The 22,006-nt window shown below is 37.4% G+C and overlaps 1 protein-coding gene across 2 annotated transcripts; it reads right to left on the reverse strand.

Annotated features, from left to right (window-relative positions):
* Positions 1 to 114: 114 nt before the first annotated feature.
* LOC105032140 (sucrose nonfermenting 4-like protein) lies at positions 115 to 20,291 on the reverse strand. Of its 2 annotated transcripts, none has more exons than XM_010906498.4 (14): positions 20,105 to 20,291; positions 19,269 to 19,909; positions 12,650 to 12,737; positions 12,012 to 12,197; positions 8,996 to 9,130; positions 8,840 to 8,899; positions 6,923 to 7,012; positions 6,220 to 6,354; positions 5,058 to 5,202; positions 4,762 to 4,935; positions 2,251 to 2,314; positions 2,091 to 2,160; positions 802 to 919; positions 115 to 727 (listed from the first exon to the last, which is right to left on the reverse strand). In XM_010906498.4, exons 2-14 carry the CDS (start codon positions 19,391 to 19,393, stop codon positions 636 to 638), a joined length of 1,482 nt encoding a protein of 493 aa, XP_010904800.1. In that variant the 5' UTR covers positions 19,394 to 19,909; positions 20,105 to 20,291; the 3' UTR covers positions 115 to 635. The 2 variants fall into 2 exon arrangements, with proteins under 2 accessions (XP_010904800.1, XP_010904801.1); XM_010906499.4 differs by having other exon boundaries at positions 20,011 to 20,283.
* Between the last annotated feature and the right edge of the window lie 1,715 nt (positions 20,292 to 22,006).

Consider the following 22,006-nt stretch of genomic DNA (forward strand, 5'->3'; position numbering starts at 1 on the left):
GATGTTTCTTTACATGCATAGCCAACTTTATGTACCTTGGTTTTAAACCTGTTTCAACACTTGTCGAGAATAGTATATGAACTTTAACTATAGAGCTACAAGTATTTAAAAATATTTGTTTCAAATCTAAAAAAAATAAATAAATTTATCTTCAAATCTTCTCCTATAAGATTACATTGAGATTCACATCCTGCACCACTAATAATGGCGTCTGATGAAACCAGCATCATCTCTCACAGAGCTAAAAATAAATTTCCTTGCATCCCATCAACTCTTTTCTATTTTTGCCTATCTGTTAGCGGCCTTGGCTTGCAATATACTAAGCGGTCCGTGCTCTGATAGAACATGAAAAAACCTTTGGAACCATGGCACCACATGTCAGGACAATCTCAATAATAACAATCAGGAGATCAGGGTATTAAATGGGATAAAAAGAATTAAAAAAGAAAAAAAAATCCTAACATTTACAGAACCCTGGTGGGCCGTCGATCTTAAAAAAAAAGAGGCTATTGATGAGAAACATCACATACGACACCTTCAGCCAAAAAGGGTAGGCTGACAACCTGTTCACAGAGAAAGTGAAACGGTTCTGCCAGTAGCCTAAATTGCATACAAGCAGGTGTTGATGCTTCAGGCTAACCCAGCAGAAACCTGAATACATCACTTAATGAAATTATGCCTTCAACACGCTTGCTTCCAGCCTCGACAATAATGACACGCCGCACTCCTGAAATCAAGTAATATGCAGAACTAACACATGATATTTCAAATACCAAAACTTGTATGCGAACCGATCATTACCAGGATTAGCCAATCGCTCCATTACTTTCTGCAGAGGATCGGAGCGGAGACACATCTGGCATCTCTGCCCGTTGAAAAATCCATACGGGGAATTTGCATCTTGCCCAAGTTGCAGTGCCTAAATTTAGCACAGCATAAGATGGTCTCAAGGAAAAAGAAGACAGGTAGCAAGTAACTGAGATTTAATTCACTAGAATGTGCAGCTATGTTTCCTTGAAGACAGGTAGCAAGTAACTGAGATTTAATTCACTAGAATGTGCAGCATGCTCCAAATCACATGCTGCGGCCATGCTCAATCCATATCAAATACTGAAGCATCATATATAGCAAGGATACATGTCAGACACTCCTTCTATATCCTTCTAAAAAATTAAGAAAATAATTAAAAAACAGAAAAGGCTTCAGATACAGGAAACATCTCAGATGTGCTGGGGATGAGGGCAGTTTCTTTTCTTTCAGTTGACTGTTAGCCTCAACAGGCATGATGTTTATCATAATTCTACGAAGCTTGGTCTATAATCTATAAAATACAAAACTGAGGACGATGACCAAATGGTGCATGGATGTCCATGTTATGTTGGTGTGTGAGCTATATTGTTGTGATAACAAATGTCTGTTTTGTCATGTCTCAGTTGCATAGAATACTAATCTATCAAAATTGTCATATCAACATACCTGTATCACGCCATATCTACAATCTTTATCTCCTAAGTGGACACTGTAAGATTCTCATCATGAATGAATGCTTTATCTGACAACTTTATCCTCTTCCAGAGCAACTCCTGAGCTCCCTGGAATAATCCTTTTCCCAACAATACCAGAACGATAGATGCAGTCTCTAGACTGTCCTACTCAAGTGACAAGGATATCTATACCTAAAATAGCCTTGAGAACAAAATTGTCATTAAAATCTAGTAATGAAAGATGCAATTTTCAAAGCATCTTCCCTCCATGAAACCCGCTCCACAATATTTTCAGCCATCTTCAAATTTTCTGAACAATAGATCAAGGATGTTTTCAGCGACTCATGATTTCTTTCCACACATATTCCCACTAAATTCGTATTCAATGGATTAATTTTCCAATCTATATTCTCTTAAGCTTCCTCTATATTCTGGTTTAGAATTCACCCCCATCCTAACAAATCCACATGCAAGCACGTATGGACATTTAGTGAAAATGTGCTGTTTACAAACTTAGATCATAAACAATAAAAGAATGCCCTTCAAGCAACTAATGCCCTGTATGCATCTTCATAGAGTTAATATAAAAGAGAGCTCTACTTTTACCTGATGAACACTCATTTCATCAAGACGAATATGCGCATAAGCTCTGTCTTTAGCCAAAGCTGTGATGTCACTATAGACCGAAGCAACAGAACCTTAGAAACCAGATATTAGGAACATCTAATCCATTTCAAGCACATAAAAAGATAGAAATATAACATACCTTCTCGAATATGTGTCCAGCAATGAATCATTGTCATCAACTATAGGTATTGAACTAACTCGGGCTGAAGGCAATTGACACGAGAACATGTGTAAGACACTTCATAGCAGAATTGATTAATGTCACAGAATGCAAAAAAATACTAAATCCAATTAATATATGCACCATTAAATTCTCAATTGCTGCTCCGAAGCATAAAAAAGAGAAAATCTCAACATGCTCCAATGAAATATGTAATATCAAGATTAATCAACATAGTTGCAGAAAAATATGCATTTACCCAGTAGTGAAAACATAATATCTTCATTAATCCAGAAGGGATAACATAATAAAAAGCTCCATCTCTTTGTCATCATCACTCCATCTAGGAGCTGTCAATAGCAACCATCCAGCACAGGCCCAAAGCCCAACATTGTAACAACTATCAGTTTAGCCTCTGACTGTAGTCAAGAGTCAAATGAAACACTAAGGTCTGCTTGGTTTCCATTAGAATGAAATTAAAAAGAGAGAGAGAGAGAGATTAGTGGAAGAAGATAAAAAGAGAAAAAGAAAATTAAGAATTTTCTCATGTTTGGTTTAAGCAATAAAATTGCACAGAAAATTGTGAAAATTGGATAAGATATTATTACATTTGCCTACTTGTCGTTTGTCTGACAAACTTAATACTTTTTGGAGAGGAAAAACTATAAAAGGCTTGGTAGAGAAAATTTTGGCCTCTATTTTCGTGCTGAATTTTCTTTTTAGCACCAAATAATGGGGGAAAAAATTCCCTCAATGACAAACTTTCTCTCCTTTCACTTTCTCAACAAACAGAGCCTTATGTTTAAAACTTAACTTTATATTCCTTTCCCATATCTAATGATTATTAAACATTAAAATGGAAAGTTTGAGATCAAGCTGTATCATCTTCCTGGCAAATGATTGTTAAATGACTTGGACAAACACATCTTTCGAATGTCTTAGAAGCTACCCACTGACAATTTTGGAGCAAGTTGTAATGGTCCAAAGGTTTCGTGACACACTAAAGGACATAAATATCTATTTGGTCTTATTTTGTAGTAGGTGATGTAGTTAGTTTATAAATGGTTTACATTCCCTCAAAATTTAAGTCATTGTACCCAATATATTAGCAGAAATGCCATTTGCAAGCAGTTGGAGAAGAATGATATGAAATATTATGTATATCTTATCTTTTTTTCGTTCTAGTATGGTGGATCTGGATATCCTTATTTGTTAGAAAAGTAGGATTTATGGCTTGAGAATTCAACCCTACCTAAATTATTTTTAAAGAAAACAACCAAATCATGAGGCCAAAATTTATTTTAGAATTGATCAACAAATCAGGTCCAACCATTTGTGGTTTGTCCACTAAGATCAAATTGCCCAACTCAAGCAGCATAAATTTGTCATAGGAAGAGATTTCGGCACAAAAACATGGTGATGATATCAGAACACTAGGACCCAATACAATATGCTGGCTTACAGATTCATTTAATACATGGGACGATGTAGTAACTTAGTTCTACATCAATCCCACGCCTCATTGAAAGCAACCGAAACTATATAATCAAGAACAAGACCCAAGAACCTGGGATTAATATCTGCATCTCTAAAAATCAAACCAAATTACAGTGAACCTAGAGGAGGTTGAGCACAAAAGCCAGGCCTCGATATTTTTTGGGATGAGTGACCCTTACATGTTTTGAGCATGCCTGTTGACAACCCTGCTAAATTTGATGATCTAGAAAAGCGGGACCACTGATGCCCTTTTCATCTCATCCCTCAAAACTAATCCTAAACAAGTCAAGAAATGAGTATATCCTACTTTCTTATGCATCTCCTTCGAAAAACTAAACCTGTATCTACAACATGCAAAGACATACACAAAGGTAAAAGCCACAGTAAGAAGTGAATAGTTCCCATCACATGGTTAAAATATATGGTTATGGAAGTTAAAAAAATAAACTAGAACAGTCAAAACCAACAGCACATAACAATGTCGTAACCGTCAGATAATATTTCACAAAAATATATAATATTTCACACATACAAAAAAGATTTAAGATATAATTGAACATTAGATGGTAAGAAGGTCATATAGAGGGCGAAATTGAGTTATATGATGCAGCTGCAACATTCATAATGCATATGTCATCGTTGTCAACCATATATGATCATGTAGGTTTACAATGCAATGGACATGATGAAATTTTTTCAGCAAACATTACTTAAAGCCATGAGAAACACAAACAGACTGAAGGTCAAAGATGCCATGATAGAACCAAATAGGACCTACAATCCATTTCAACATAATAACATGTATAATGTAACAACAGGTCTTGAAATTTCTTTTCACTGCAATTGGTAGTAATACTGAAAACATACAAAAGCATAATTATATCCAAGCACAAAATTACAGAAATAAAACAGATATGGAACAAATAATATATTGCAATACTGGATCCTAATATAAGTTTACAGCGAGCGGTTGGTAAGGAACTGCAAGTCCACCTTTAACCAACAAAGAGAGGGCAGAGCTTAGCGATGCACTCGGTCTCAACATTTCTAGTGCGCGCCCATTTGGATCACCAATTTTCGGAACCCATGTACCCACGGGAATGGTGCAAACTGGTTGTTGTAGAACAGGCAAAGAACTAGAAGAGTGTCTAAAGTGCCTGCAGATGCCTGGAAATGTAAAAGAGAGCTACTAAGCACACATCAAATGGCTAAAAATACATATAGTAAAATAGTGCTACAGAAATGCCAGGTGGCCATGACCATGGGCAAGTAAAAGGTATATGGCTTACATTTTAGAATTCCAGAAAGAGAAGCAAGATGCAACAATTGTGGAAATGACCCATCCTGTGATGATGAATGGATGATTGGAACTGTAGCTACTTCATTTTGCAAAATCTTTAAAGCAACATCTTTCAAGGAGTCGTAAGGACCAGCCTACACATGCCAAACTCCCCTGATAAGTTTTCAAAATGGCATTTTAACATATATAATAACCATGGAAACAAAGTACGATACTAATATAATCAAAAATCCAAAGTAGATATTCAGCAGCAGCAAAACGAACCATTCAGAGGAAAAGGAAAAAAAAAAAAGCAGTAAATAGCACTAATGAATCATCCTAATTTACATGTTACACTGACAAGATATTCATGGTTTTGGAACATGGCACTCTGCACAAGAACAAGGATCCTCCTCATCATACCTGTGTATGAGTTTAATTTTCCAGAAATAAGGCCACTAATAATTTCAGCTACTGTTGTCCTACTGTTTCTCCCAGAAGTTATTTTACGTATACTTCATTGTTATTTTTTATATATTTCATCTAAACAATCTAGTTCAGATTCTGAGTCTATGGCCTTTTTTGACTGAAAAAGGTTACAAATCTGAATGTTTTTCAGACTTAAAATGAGACCCCAATGAGGAATTTTACAGTGTGATTGGTAACAAATTATGTGAAGGATAGCCTAATCCCTTCTATCCAAATGTATCACAACAAGTGGTTATTTAAAGTTTTATTCATCTTTCAACAGAGTAACTCCGTGTTTCTTCAAGTCATTACGGCACCAAAAAAAAAAAAGGGTAAGCGAAGGTCATCACCAAGATACCAAAATGATTTGATTAAGTTACAGTTTATTTAATTTCCCCCTTCTTCCTCCTGCATGGAAGATTCTAAAGTTAAATCCAAGCTGTCTTGAGCTTGATTTTCCCCATGATCATGAATTTGATCAAAAATTTATTCTATCTTTCGATTTTATAAATAAAAAAAAAATCAAAAAAAAAAAAAATCTATCTCCATAGGCTGATTGGGCTATCAAGGGTCGACCAGTGCCATTATGTTTCCCAACTTTGTTAACCACATTAACATGCACATCAAATTGCAATGAAACTAATATTAATTAAAAATTGAAAAGATAAAGAGGCATAACCACATTAAGAAACATATAAGAATACATGTATCAGGCGCCGTTGACATGGTCTCGCATGTCCATCCATTTGCCTATAAAGTTGTTGTTTTCCCTCTTTCCAAGCAGATATTGTATGAGTTTCTAGCTCTTCCTCAGTTAGATTTGAACCATGACTCCCAAGCTGCAATCAGCAACACATTATCACACACTAGACACAGAAGAGGAAAGAAGAAACAAAAAAACAATTAAAAAAATAAAAATAAAAACAAAAACTTGCTTTGTCTGTTTGTTGATACAAACTGTACAGTATAAATGGGGCATTGCTTCAATTGTAATTGAACAATATATTTCCCCCTTAAGGAAGCATATGTTCATTCAACGAAAACAAATCCAGGGTTAGAATGTAAAACTTCTTAATAGAAGAAAGGGGAACTGTTCCCACACGTAGAATTTAAACTCATCTAACTAGTTACTAGCAACTCAATGATTTGTTCATCTGTAGCCAAGCATAAGATACACTTGATGCCTTCATAGACAGGGCAAGCATCATCTGATAACAAGTAAATTGCAAGGTAAAAGTAAGATCTCTCTCAGCCACTAAACAACTTCCTCGATGTCACATGTTTAATACAATAAACCAGAAAAGGACAACAGCATTCCATACCTACTCCATTCATGCACATTCAGAACCTACTTCAAATAGGCATAGGATGTGAATATATAAAGTCGACAAACTGTTGAATACAAACCTCTCTCAGAATTAATATGAAATCCAATGCACTGAGTACGCCAACAAATTGACCCCTGTAGAAGTCCCACAGAGGAGCCACAGGAATTCCCTGAAAATGTCTCTATTTCAGAAAATAATATATCCAATAATCCACATAAAAACACTGGCTTGAAAGGGAAGGAAAAAATGCACACACACATAATTTCAGATTTCGAGTTAGAGAATTAGAGGAAGCTTGCTTGACATCAAAGAGCATGGTCAAAGACACGCCTAGGAAGAAGGCACATGCAAAGTCCAGCTCCTGCACCTCACCTACCCAAGGCAAGGCCCCTTTGCTTGAGTGCTACAAAAGCATGCCCATTTTTTAGCACCTTGAACAAAAGCCCAAGCATATAAAAAGTGTGCCTGATCACTTTTAAATCTCAGCCTTTTATTATATCAGGATTTGGGGACTTGTGGCCAAAAGAAGAGAAATATATGTAGGCAGAATCAAGAGAAAGGTGGATTAAGTTCAACCTAGGAAGAAGGCACATGCAAAGTCCAGCTCCTGCACCTCACCTACCCAAGGCAAGGCCCCTTTGCTTGAGTGCTACAAAAGCATGTCCATTTTTTAGCACCTTGAACAAAAGCCCAAGCATATAAAAAGTGTGCCTGATCACTTTTAAATCTCAGCCTTTTATTATATCAGGATTTGGGGACTAGTGGCCAAAAGAAGAGAAATATATGTAGGCAGAATCAAGAGAAAGGTGGATTAAGTTCAACCTAGGGTTCTTCTCTTCTTATTCTCATTCTTCTTTATTTAGCTGCTGCTCCTTCTTTACTTCTTTAGCTGCAGATGAAGATGAAAACAATGTTGCACTTGTTGTTGATTTTGATGATGTTTACATATTAGGACTTAAATGATGCCTTATAGTTTGAGACCAGATTTCACGATAGATACTTTGGTGGCTTTGTATTTGCATCTTGGACAAATGGATTCACATGATTGCTTTCATGTTTTGACGTTTCAATTTAGATGATTGACTTGAAGTTTCTAGTAATTTTATATTTTTATGTAGTTCAGTGGTTTACACTTGCTAGTAGTACCATCACCATTATTTTCTTATGGTGGTTATTGTCTGAAGTTCTGATATTTGACATTCCATGTCCTTCGTATGCATGTAACCCTGAAATCTAATGCTTCTTTTATTTGTATTTGTTTCATCAACTAGTAATTCATTGTTAAATGTGTTTAGAATCATGTATTCATTATTATTGATAGTGATATTGATATTTTTGCACCTCACTTTGTCAAGGTGCACACTGCATCATCCCTTATGCCTGGGCTCCAAGAGACCTTGGTGCCTTAGGATGCCTTGAACCTTTGACAACATTGACATCAAAATGGTTCTCTAGAAACAAAAAAACCTCATAGTTAACAGACATTGTCACAGCATCTACATGGATCCATGCTTTGGAAAGATTGGAGATATGAAAAAGTTGTTCATTACGGAAGGAAATAATTATGTATACAAAAAACACGAAACATCATCTACAGGCTCATAGAAAATCCTGACATGTCAACTTTACTGATATATAAGAAGGCCAAAACAGGTAGTTTGTTTCAGAACTCCTTGTCTGATGATAACCACGCCCACCAAATAGCAACAGTCGAGAAACGTGTTCATGCGTTCAGTAGAAGTTGAATCAAGTCGATCAACAGATCATTGCATCATGCAGATCAAGGTATGTGTCATTCGACTTGAAGTGTGGAAACCATCAAAGACTTCAAATTTTACTCAATCCTAGAATCAGCCTTGCCAGAACTTTTCCATTTCAAAACCCCACAGCAATCATAAGCAAAGAGATGGGTGCATGTAAGGAAAGCTGACACAGATTGTCAACCTTTCAAATAAGAACAAAAATATGGTACCTAAAAATTTTGAAGTGAAAATACCTGTTCATAGAGGATATGAAAAGCTTGCTTCACAGGCAAATTAACATCGAGAGCAATGACCTGAAAATACATAATCAGTGAAAAAAATGTCACCAGGACAAAAATATATTCTCCAATAATTGTTCAGGCTACTTAGAAAAGGTAATGCATCTCTACCTTGCCTGAATCAGGAAGCAAATCATAAGCAGTATGCATAGACAAGAATACAGAAATGCGATAGCGAGAAATCTGTATATCAGTCTCTGAAATCCTATGAGTTGCCTCATGCATGGCACCATCCGATAATGTCACCTGCTTGGTACAGCAAACATGAAAATGCTAAAGACAGTTAACATCCAATAACATTAAGTGCACCATAATCAACCATTATATATCGTTAACAAAACAGAGTTGAAATGTCAAAACATTTCCTAATCTCAAATCCAATAAATGGCCCAAAGAAGAAACACGATCTCGTGTATGTGATGACTGTCTGCAGTTTAGTACAAGTCATATCCAAGTGCCGCTATATAAACCCATGCATTCAAGACAAAATTGTCCAAAATCTCAAAAGCTAGTACTTACTGGCAAAAAGCTTCACATTTCAAAATGAAATGTTTCATTTGGGTGAAAATAAACTAGCCTTATGAGCAACATGAAAGATTTGTTTGGGTGGAATATATGTAAATGAACCCCACATAAATCATTTGCTGGTTTTGGACAATATGAAGTATGAATAAGGATTCAATGAGTCTTTGGAGTATAATAACAGCCAGCCTAAATAAAATAAATAGCTAATTAATATTATTTTTCCAAGCATGGAGGAAGAACATTGAACGTTACAAGCAGCTTGGATACAATAAGGTTGTCATGGGTAGGTTAGAGATACTGCCACACAGAGAGAGAGAGAGAGAGAGAGAGAGAGAGAGAGAGAGAGAGAGAGGATAGATTAACCAACTAGCTTTGTCATGTTAAGACTAGTTTTCCCTAGATTTTCAAAATTGCCTTTATGCATGAGGCACCCACTCAAAGCGATTTTCTCGCAAGTCAAGCAGTATACAGCTAAATATGGAGAGAAAAGAAACGGTCGGCAACAGAACATTATTATGGAACATATATTGGCTAAAACATATTAAAAACAAAATACTACAAATTCAAATTTTGGTATGCAGATTAGGTTTAGAATAATATAACTTAACAAGCTCCTATAATGAAAACATGGAGAAATATAAATTAGCTAACATAGTAATCACCTAGTGCTCAAAATATAACCATTCCGCAGGAAAGAGTTAACCTAAGTATATGCCACGAAAAGCTACTTTTTAAATGCATGCTTGGTAGCCCTGAAAGTGGCCAAAGTCACTTTCAGAAAGTGGTGGTGGAAATTTTAAAGTTATTTTGGGCTTAAAAAGTGACTGAGTGAAATAACTCTGAAAGTGGTTTTGGCCCCATTAGGTTTCAGTGTCACTTTCACAACAGGTGTGATGCACAGTGAGGCCACTCCCACTTTTCCCCCACTCTCCCCTCACTTTACTCTCTACTCGACTACCATCAACCCCTTCGAGCCTAAAGGACCCCTACACCCCTCCCTAGTGGAGATCCACCCTCTCTAGCCCAGATTGCATGTCTCCAACCTTGTTGCATCTCCCCAGCCAGTTTGGGGCATACCGAGCCATACTGGAGGCCAGCCGGGATGGTTCCAGCCTTCAGATTAACAAACCGGCGAGGCAGTGTATGCTAAGGATAGTTATTACACCACTTCAAAATAGACAGGATCACCTAATAAATTAGTTACCAAGGTTCTAAAATACCAGTACCAAACCCCATACAATTTTTTGCATCAGAATGGTACAATATTGATACCAACAACACACAAACCAAAACCGACAGCTTCCAAAAAAATTGAAAACCTATTGGTTCCAACTGATGCGGCAATGCCAGTACGCACTGGTATGGACCAGTAGAGACCAGTACAGTCATTTACATAATATTAAAGCTATCTTGGCATCCCTGCACCTATCCCATTAGTGGTATCAAATTGGAATGGTACAGTACCAGTCATACCATTCCGTTTTGGCATTTTCTAAAACCATGTTATTTACCATCTTGGACAAAGGAAACATGAATATAAGGGAACTGTATTGTGAAGCTTTGACATTGCAGGTATGTTATTGTCAAACATTGAGGAAAGCTGTTAGATTTTCCTAAATCAACAAAGCAGAAACCAGTGATGCAATTATCAAAAGCCAAAAGATCATACCTAATTATCATCAATCAAGTCAAATAATGTTCCACCAAACCTTACAAAGTTTTTTCATAAACAAATCAAGATTAAAAAACCATGAAGATCTTAGTGTAAATAGTATTTATTCCCTATAAATATGTTTATAGTCTTTTTCCCAATTAAAAATCTGTCTTTTTTCTGGAAGAATCACCAAAAATCCCATAACTATTAAAATAAAGATTTATGCTGCTATTTATTTATCTGAACATAGCCTTTATATCTATTTGTTGCCTATAGGACCCATTTGAACTACTACATTCAAGGTAAACCAACAGGAAGCCACATAGAAGATAGAGCAATGAGGTGAAAATGAAATTTGTAAAATTTTATAAAGGGTTGTGATTTGTAAGTAACAATAGTAACAAATAACAACAATAACAATGGAGCTGAATTGGTGAACGAGATTTCTTTTTTTCTTTTTTTGGGGGGGGGGGGGGTGGGGGATGCGGCGTCGGCGTGGGCGTGGGCGTGGGGGTAGGGATGTGCATGCATAACTTTGCAAATCATGCTTTAAGTTGCATGATTATTTTTGTTGTCCTACATAATATGCCAACAGTTGCAAGTTTACATACACGGATAAATATATACATATGATGCAAATTTTATGCATGCATGTACTTATGTGTGAATGATGTTCTGAAATACCTTGAATATAAAATTCATATTTTAAAAGTTAAATATCACTAGATTCTCATATTTTACATAAAAATATTAGTGCTTTGCAGTTTACATTATAAGAAGAAGAAGAGAAAAGAAACATGTCAGATCCTCTAGCAATATAAGCATTCTTTTTTCTGCAACCAGACCTAGGCTGTAATCTTACAACAAGACCTAGGCTCTAATCTTATAACAAGCACAAATTTTACTTGCATGTTTATAAGTATAAGCAAAAAATTACTACATCCTTACCACATGCTGAAAGGCCTCACTGTCTACGTCCATGTTCATTCTACTGCCAGGTGTTCCTGGGCTCAAAATTGCAGGTATGGGATCAGGCTCCCTGGTTAAGAACACAGTGTTCACTGTCCCATACCTCCCTGTCACAGAAGGTTGCTGTTCATCATGCCGCCATTCTCCATCAACATAGAATTTGTACTGCATGTCACAGAACATAGTGGAGATTAGATTGTGATATTATAGATAGCATAGAACTATCTATTGAAGAATGAGCAGCAAAAACATGAATTGCACAGAAATTTTATATGCATATACTATAAATGCTTATAAGAATATGGGCCCCTGAATTTGTACCTACCAATAAAGTGGTTCAAATATTTACAGAGAGGATGTGTGCATAGACTACATGAAAACTACAACAGAATTACTAGGGCTGCCCACATAAAAAACCAAGAATCAAACTAGGATATCAAGCAAATAATCAGCCCAAGTTGCACAGCTCAAGACAAGTCTATTATTTGTGATATAAAACTTAAAAATGGAGTAATCCTAGGGAAAGAAGCGTTATTTTCTATTGGTAATGATAATCACAAGTTCACAACAGTAACAAACAACAACAATATTAATGGAAATGAATCATAGGATTATACCTCATGCACACCAGGTGTCAAACTGCAAATAGCCTGAAATACTGTAGGACAGCCCTCTACAGGGGACATTGGCAAATGTTCAGACCACCTGAGGCATACATTCGAACAGAATTATCAGATAAAAATTAATACTAATACAAAAGCAACAAACCTACGAAGTGTCATAATAGCATTAAAGCATCACAATTATTAGCAAGATACGTGGGCATTGTCTCATTTGTTTAATGCTTGCATCAGCCATGAGATGGCCACCTTCTCACTCACAAAGACTAGGTCATTAATGCGCATGCAAAGTGCATGCCATTAGGTAGGTTCCAACTAAGAACTTTGCCATAACTCATTAGCCACAATTATTACCAGTTATAAAGAAAATTATGGACATAAGAGAGCTAATCATCTTGTTGGACAACAAATTAATTATCAAACATAAATATTCATTCCAGCCAAGAAGATTTAAAGTTGACAATTATTTTATATAGCTGAATAGCAAAATGACAAATGATCACCGTCGTTCCCATCATATAATTGCTGGTATAACAGATGGCAGTCAAACAACAATCTTTAAGGGTGTGCTGTTCAAGGTCCATGGAGCTGGTACCGGAGCCCATGCCAGTCAGTCAGCAATACGAGTTGGTACAGGTATGTACTAGATCAGATTGGCGTGAACCGACATAGAAGCGAAGAAAGGAACCAGAGAGAAAAAGAAAGAAAGGGTAGAGAGAGGGTGGCCGGAGGAGATGCTGGCAATGGCCACAGGCGAGCTGTGGCAGAGGGCCGTCAAGGCCTCCGCTTCCTCCACCAAATCACGGCCGAGACAGAAAGATAGAGGGAGAGAAAGAAAATGAGGGAGGAGAAGCCGACGGAGAGGCCGTCAGAGGGCCTTCGGCTGGTCACCATGGCTGCCAGACGGTGGAATTGTGGCCCGCAGCTCCGCAGGCGTGAAACAAGAGCGATTACCTTTGTTTCACAGGATTTTTTTAAAAAAATTCCAACGGTGAAGCCGGCAAACCGACAATGAATTTATCGGCTTCACTGTTCATTATCATTTTTAAAAAAAAAAAAAGCGATGGATAGAGGCAACCGCTCCTGTTCACAGCTGCAGCTCCGCCTGCACCTTTTCCGCCGCCCAGTGGCCACGACGGCCTCTCCACTGATGCTTCCATCCGGTACCCTCGCTTCTCTCTATCTCTCTCGATTAAATGCCTTACCAGGCGACACGAAGCTGTGGAGGCCTCCACAACCCTCCGACGGCCTCGTTGAGCCACTGCTAGCCCTCCGACGGTATCATTCCCTCTTTCCCTCCCCTTCTCTTTCTTCCTCTCTTTCAATCTCCCTCGTCCGGTGTTCCAATTCAGAAGGCCAAACCATCTTGATTTGCGGCCGGTACGGCTTGGAATGCCCTAAACCGTCTAGTTCGGGACAATTCAGCGAACGTTGGTTCTATTTATATGAAATAATGTAATGGGACGCCTTCAAAGTTGTTGCAATGCCAAAGCCTCTGAACAGCCATTATTATGTTAAACCTAGAACATTGCTAAATATAATTTATATATTGTTCAATAAAATCTATTTTAAGAATATAGTCTTGCTTTAGGTAGATATTTGGCCTTAATGGTGATGGCAGTACATTTGATCATTGGGAAACACAGCTTATTTTGACATTTTCATTTTTTACCTTACTAAAATATCATTTCAAATGTTCATTCTGATTGTAGAAATACTTAAAATTATAGGCCTTAGATTGCTCAACAAAAGAATATAAGTTTTAGTAAATAATGAAATGTTGTGGTTGCTTCTTTACTATTCTTCATTATTTTTCATTTTAACCACCAGCAACACCCATTACTACGGTAACTATTTTATTTTTAAAAACATATATTGTTTTGGATAAGCAACAATTATTGTTCTTATTGAAAGAAAAGCTAATGATTTTAAGGAGTTCAGTTGTTTCAGGAAGGCTAGAGACATTAGAAACAGTTATGTAGGAGTTTGGAAAGGATAATAGCAATGACAGAATTGGTGGAAGAAGAATACAAAAAGGTGTAATATATGTATACATATATGTATATGTACATATATATTATATGTATATTATATGTACACGCATGTATGTATATGTACATATATATACGTGTGTGTGCATGTGCGTGTGCGTGTGCGTGTGCGTGTGTGCACCGCTCTCCGAACCATCCTGAATTGGACAGTTCCGATCATGCTGAACCGTATCGATGAGAAATCGGTCCGGTTTCAGTGTACAAAACGGCACGATGGCCGTTTCGAAGGGAGGGGGAAGAAAGAAAGGAAGAGAGAGGGGAAGAGAAGGAGAGGGAGAGGAAGAGAGGGCCTCCGATGACCATCGGAGGCCACCGAAGGCCATCCGAGCTCTTACCGAGCTCGATAAGGGCGGAGGGAGGGAAGAAGAGAGAGAGGGAGAGAACCTTACTGAGTGTTCGGAGGCTGTCAAAGGCTTCCGAATGGATGGCGGCACCGCCACCGCGACGTCTCTGATGGCCAGCGAGCCCATGCCGAGGAATCTAAGGACAAACCGTACCACTGGTCGGCCGACATAGGCTCCAGTTCTAGTTCGACAGTCCTTGTAGATATGTATGTATGTGTGTGCGCGCGCACACACACATATATATATATATTGGGGGGGGAGGAGGGGCAGAGAGAGAGAGGATCAGGACTGTCCATTGGCTTCGTGAAAAACAAGGTTTGAAGTACCACAGTATGGGGGTGTATGGATCATGTTTCAGTACAATAGATAGCATCGTTATGCCAATATCTATTCATGATTTATCCAAGGTTGGAAATACCTTGGTATAGCATAATACATGCTCGATATACCTCAGTTCAAAGAGCATCCTACTGCGATATGGTCAGTTTTTTGAACCTCGATTAAAACCTTTGTCACACCTTCAGAGATGAAGGTGAAGCTCCTTGACCTGTCCTACAATGACATCCACTTTCATGAGAAGAGGATCAAAGGCACTAAGGCCTATAAAATGCTTCCTGGGCCTATGAAATTAAGTTCTAAAGTTAAAAATTACCTACTAACATTAACTAGCTTGTCTGATGTGAGAATAATATACGCCAAGTGCCATGCAAGATATGCAGTAGTAGCTAACCCTATCAGAAAAGGTAAATCTGATGCAGCTCTCTACAGTTTATCTCCCCCATTTTATTTTAAATTTTTTGTCTCAATAACTCTAGCTATTTGGTGCCTTGCATATACAAGATACGAGAATGCTAGAGCATAGCCTTATACTTCTAGGATAAAAGTTTGCTTCACTATTATATCCCAAAGAAAGGATGCCTGGCGTTTTCTCTCTTTTTGAATATCTATATTTATGTATGAGTAATTGTACACACATAAATATTTTTTTTTTCTTATGATATCTCTCACCTTGGTCCTTCCCACCCTAAGCCAAAATAAGTGGTGGCATATTTGGAAAGAAAGATAGTGGCAGTGGCTAGTTTGAAAGAGAATGGTGATGATGATGAAGTTGGAGACAAAAGCATGGTTGGCAGTGATGGAAAAATCGATGAAGGCAGCTGTCTGTCAAGGTTGGAAATCAGCAATGTGGTTGATAGTGGTGGCAAGTTTAGAGAGGATGCGGCAAAGTTTGGCACATAATTACCATGAGGCAAAATTATTGCAAGAAACGTTAACTGAGTGGCAAATGGCAAACAATGACTAAGAAATTCCCAATTTAGTAAACATGAAACATGATTCTTAAACAAGCAAGATTAATAATATATCTAGAGTACTACATCACGTCAACTCCTATGATGTATTCATGGGTTTGACCATTTGCATTTCCTCATTGCACTATTTCATGTCTAACACATTTACTCCCCGTCCCCTACTTTACATTTTACCCACAAGATCGAAGATTCAAGTCCATCTAGCGACCAAAAAATTGAGTCCTTTTAGCATTTATTTATTGTTTATTTATATAAATTTTACTCTTAAATAAAAACAAAATGTGCATCGCACATGCCACATTCTCCTGCAAAATTTTTTTTAAAAAAAATCTCAAGAAACAACACAAAATGAACTTGTTTTCATTGAATGCTCATTAGCTTCTCAAACATGGGGTCATTCAATAGTAACAATGAATTTAATATATAAAAAACCCTCTTTTTAATATTTCTATTTGCTATCTTTCATTCTTATATAAGAAAAAGATGAAAAAAATATATGGGGTACCAAAATAAGAGTGATTTTATCAAATCCATCAAAGAAATATTTAAACTCCTTATCCACTCAGGGTCCTAGTTCTGGTGATTTTTCCTCCGTGTTATTCTCACAAGGTTTCCTTGGACACTTAATACACAATTCGGATGATGTATGCCAACACATCAAATCCATTTCCAGATTCAATTTCTTGGAAAACTATCATGCAAGTGTGCAATCCATTTCTTGTAAATATGGTTTGGAGAGGGCAGGGATAGTGGAAAGTTTAAAGACAACAATGTTGTTAGGGGCACTAGAGAAGTAAAAGAGGGCAAAGATGATGGTATGGAGAGGGCAACAAAAAAGGCAAGATTAGAGATGCCAGCATTATCAACAGTGATTAGAGATGTGAATAGGATGGGCATGGGGTCGGATAGGTCATTACCATACCTGCCCCATAATTGAGAACCACATACTATCACCCGCCCCATCCACGCCTCGAGGTGGGGCGAGGCGGGTAAAGTTAGATGATGTAGGTTGGGACAAGCTAGGGCAGCTAAAATTGCGAAAATCTTTTTTTTTTTTTTTGCGTACAAATCAGATAAATAAAAAATAATATAAAAGTAAATCTTAGTATTTCACATACCATTAAACAAAATATGAGTCAAAGACATGGAAAATCAGAAACCAAATTTTAACAATAACAGAAACAATAGACAGAAATATCATTCTTCCGAAAGTCCAATATCCCTTAAATTAAGAAAATCAATCAACTAAATAAAAAACAAACAACTAAGCATGAATGTTGTAACCTTTCACATGATTAATCTTTCTCATGATCAATCAAAATACTTTCTTCACCATTATCATCATAATCAATCAACAACTAAGTATGTACATTGCAGCCCTTCACATGATTAATCTTTCTCATGATCAACCAAATACTTTCTTCTCCATTACCATCATAATCATCATAATCATCAAGGCTTATATATAATTGGGTCGGGTTAAATACCCAATGGGACGGAGTAAATTACCACCTTTATCGGTGATGGAGAAGTTAAAAGTGCATCAGAGAAAGATAGAAAGGCATGAAGCAAGGGGACAGCCCACACAATACTATGTTCTTTGTTGACAACAAGGTCAACAAGGGGGTATGCAGCCTTGACAATGTTGAAAACAAGGCAAGCCGCAACCTGGTGATGATACCACCAGTCTTGTTGGCAACAATGGCATCAATGGGTCCATGGAAACAGAAAGGAGGAATAAGAAGCACGAGAGAGATTAAAGAAACTTATGAGTGATGGGCAAGTTAGAAATAAATGGAGATTTTTGGATGCTTTTTTTTTCCTCTTAAGGGTATAAGAGTTCACATATATGAATTGAATATGCTTACTCTAGAACTAACAAAAGCTAATGATAACTTGCAACAAAGCTATAGGTGCACGGTTCATGGGAGGAGGGGGAAGAAAGAATGCATTTTTAGATGTGAACAATTTATCCAACGTAGATGGAATAACCAATATATATTTGGAGGGAAGTTAAAATAGGCACCTAAAGTCAGCATAAAATTATGAAAATGTGGTCCATCTTTAAACAATTTGATCAAGATAGGGGGCTTCAAGAACCACCCACATTTCATGGAGTAGAAAATTCTTTTAGCTGAAAAAAAAAACTACTAATTTTTATGATATATTTGCCCCTGGAGGAGCAAAAGACAAATGTTACTACTCGAACTAGCATGGTTGTCCCAAGAAAGCAATGAATTATGAATGTTCATGAATCATAAATTTCCTTATGCAGCCTATTCAAATAGTTGCCTGCAATTCATATGGCTATTAATCATCAATATCAAGCTGCTGATCAGACAATTGAGGAATGAATGAAGTTTTTGAATTGCATATGCAAAAGATGGATAATAGTTGCAGTACCTTCAAGAGATGTTTACTACAGATTTTCTAGTATATTGTGGTTTTATTAGTGAGAGAGCATTAAGGATGCGCATCCCGTATGTTAATTAGTTGTTTGCCTTGCACATGTGTAGTCGTTAAGTTCTAGCTCAGTATTATTTCACATTTGGGGATCCGCAAGGCTTTAGCCCAAGATATTGGAAAGGTAATGAACTATGAGATTTTTACAAAGCCTGCAATAGCTCCTTACCTATACCACAGCCTTTACCTCACAACAACCCTCAAATGATTTCAAAAAATGCATGTAGAAATGAAATCACATTTTTAAAGCATGACTCTTACCTAAATTAAAGTTACAGCTATATGCAACTGAAAGATACGCAAGATAAGAGGGAAGACAACCTACAACTATTAAATCAAAACACTAGCTGAAATATGAAAAACAAAAGAAAGAGCAATGTCATAGATAAAGTAATAGAACATGGATAAAAGAAAATGAAGATACAGAAAAAGAAACTACAGAATATACCTCGTGAAAGAACCAGTCAGGAAAACCCTTTTCCCACCATACGGCCACACAAACCGTGTCGGAACTAGCACACTACCTGCAAGTCCACTGGGTTCTTGTGGAGGATCCATCCCCGAAGATAACATTTTTCTTCAAATCCTTCCAGAGAACTACCCCAAAAAAGATTCCTAACAACTTTCTTTGGTTACTTCCAACTCCAACCTAAGTGTGTAATCTCTAGCCTTCACTTGAATAACGATCTTCAATATTTCCCTTCACCATAAAATCTCATGGAAGACGTGGGAAGAAGATAGCATGTCCCACTACACCAAGAAAAAGGAAAAAAAAAGAAAACCCTAGCCTTAATTTAAGCTTCTTCCTGCAACGGGATCCTCCACAGCATACGCAGAGGACCCCTCAGCGATCAGACGTTCCGAGCCAGGAGATGGTAAATAGCCCAACGAAGCATGAAATCACCACAAGCTCCGGTCAAAAAGACTTTCTTTCCCCTAAAATCTCACTCCTCCGACCAGTTTACAAGAAAAAAATCTCAAATACTACAATCCCACCAGAATCACCACCTCCAAATCTTCAAATCTCCACGTCCTCGCACCTCCTCAGATCCCAAACCAACGCTAATCCAAAATCCCCGTCAGCAGACCCTGCAATTCGCGCCCCAATCAATCCAGAAACAAGAAAATAAAAAATCAAAAGCAAGTTAAACCCTGAGCGAAGGAAAAGAACCGGGAGAAGAATCTCAAACCCTAAGTTCTAGCAGTAGAAGAGATTCCGGGAGCCGTCAGGGACCAAATCCAGAACCCTAACCCTAGGGAAGAGAGCAGGAAGAGAAATCTTACTGCATATTCTTCGCTCTTCTCGGATCCGAGCCCGCAAAGCCAAGGAAACGAGAACAAGGAGACGAGGAGAATGGAATCCAGACGGAAAGTAAGAATAAAAAGAGGCTGGGAGGAGAGAGAAAGAGAGAATAATAAAAAAAAAAAAGCAAAATTCCAACGAAACAATATTCCCGACTTTTTCTGTGGGTTTATTTCTTTCCATGATGGAAACGGGCGGTACAGGGAATACATAAGGGGCGCGCACAGCGGTCGCGGCGAGCAGATCAGTGCCGCATATATCGAATCGTACAGTGGAGCTACCGTCTTCTCTGTGGGCCCCCCGGATCATGAGCTCCCGGGCAGGTGATCTGACGTGGCTGACCGAGATTCCCGGGCACATGGGTCCCTTTCCATTAACCCCGCCAGCCCGGCCCATGCACGGCCCAAACTAGCTGTGTAATTAAAAATTATATGATTAGATTTTCATTGGGATTTAGGATCATGTTCATGGGGCAACCAGCCATTTACAAAACCCCAAAAAAAGAAAAAAAGCAAAAAAAAAAAAAAGAAAAAAAAGAGAGAGCAGGGTCTATAATTAAGAAAACTTGCAGGTATGAATAGATTTATGGCTTCTGCACGGCCAAATTCTATGCTATATCCGTATGGTTCTTATTTCTTTTAAGTAATCTATAATTAATAATTTGTGTTTATGTTCTCTGCAAGTGATAACAGCGTGTCATATTGAAAGAGTTGGGCTATATCAAAGTATGCTATAACTTGTGGTTCCTTTCTTAATCTTAGATTTAATATCTTTATCTTTCTATATCAGTTTTTATTAAAATAAGATAAAACTAAAAGAGAGAGAAACTTATTAGATGGGTTGATTATGTTGTAATTTTAGATGCTCATATCTTAACGCCTATTAAATGGATAGATGAAAGAAAACTCACCTCCTTTCAAAAATTTTAAATTAAAAAAAAAAACTTATCTAACATATCAAAAAGATTAAAATAATAAAATTTATCTAAATATATTAAGATTATTGTTGGAGAAAATTTTGCACGAATCGATGATACAAAGAAGCCCAAGATCCAAGATGCCCCAACCTGGTTAGCCCATCTGCTGGGCCTCCGCCGACCTATTGTCGGCCATGACCTTCATCGCTCCATCACCAATTAATCCTTGACTTCTGTCCCGTCAATGCTCCGCAGTCTGAGCAGATGAAGACCTGCCGACTGGCGCTCGATAACTCTTGCTCGAATCCGTCGATATTTTTTCGATGGCCAATTCCTGCAGACTAGACTGAAAAGTCATCAACGTGCTTGAATAATGAGCTCAACCTACCCAGATAGCGATCTTCAACCGATCACATCCGACCGACCAGCTTTTTGCTGCTGAACGAACCCCCAACTCTTGACTTCTCTATTTGAGAATGACACAGAATATTCGACTTCTAATCGTGATCAACGAGTCCTCGGCTCACTGATATCAATTGACGCATCGGTGCAAAATTTGATGCCTGCTAGACGATAGCTGTCATAAAATCGATAAGATAACCACAACCACCACATCTCGAGAGTCTCGAACAATAGTTCCACCACTACGTGCAAATTACATTTCGATCGGACGAGATTGTTGGAAATTGTGTCACAAAGTCAATCGTCAATCTGTTAACAGTTGTGCTTATTTTTGTAATTATATATGAATTATTCAATAATAAAAATTATTTTTTTTATTTATCATAAAGTTGTATACATCTTCTTTAATGAACTTCTATGTTGTGATGAAGTTCTTAAGACTATTTTAAATTGATAAAGGAGGATTTATTATTTAGTCCTTAAACTTGTTTGCCACCAAATGATATGCTATTATCAGAACGATAGCTATATCAAAAATAGATCATTGTGTATCATATGGATTGAT

The sequence above is a fragment of the Elaeis guineensis genome, chromosome 1 (genome assembly GCF_000442705.2).
Source record: "Elaeis guineensis isolate ETL-2024a chromosome 1, EG11, whole genome shotgun sequence".
Taxonomy (NCBI): Eukaryota; Viridiplantae; Streptophyta; class Magnoliopsida; order Arecales; family Arecaceae; genus Elaeis; species Elaeis guineensis.

Bases quoted from the DNA above. Each gene is read 5' to 3' on its own strand.
- LOC105032140 (XM_010906498.4), bottom strand. From the start codon at position 19,393: ATGTTATCTTCGGGGATGGATCCTCCACAAGAACCCAGTGGACTTGCA. The intron at 8,900-8,995 runs GTAGAGATGCAT...ATGTATTTTCAG, and splicing joins TGCTTCCTGATTCAGGCAAG to GTCATTGCTCTCGATGTTAA. The intron at 728-801 runs GTAATGATCGGT...ACTTGATTTCAG, and splicing joins GGAGCGATTGGCTAATCCTG to GAGTGCGGCGTGTCATTATT.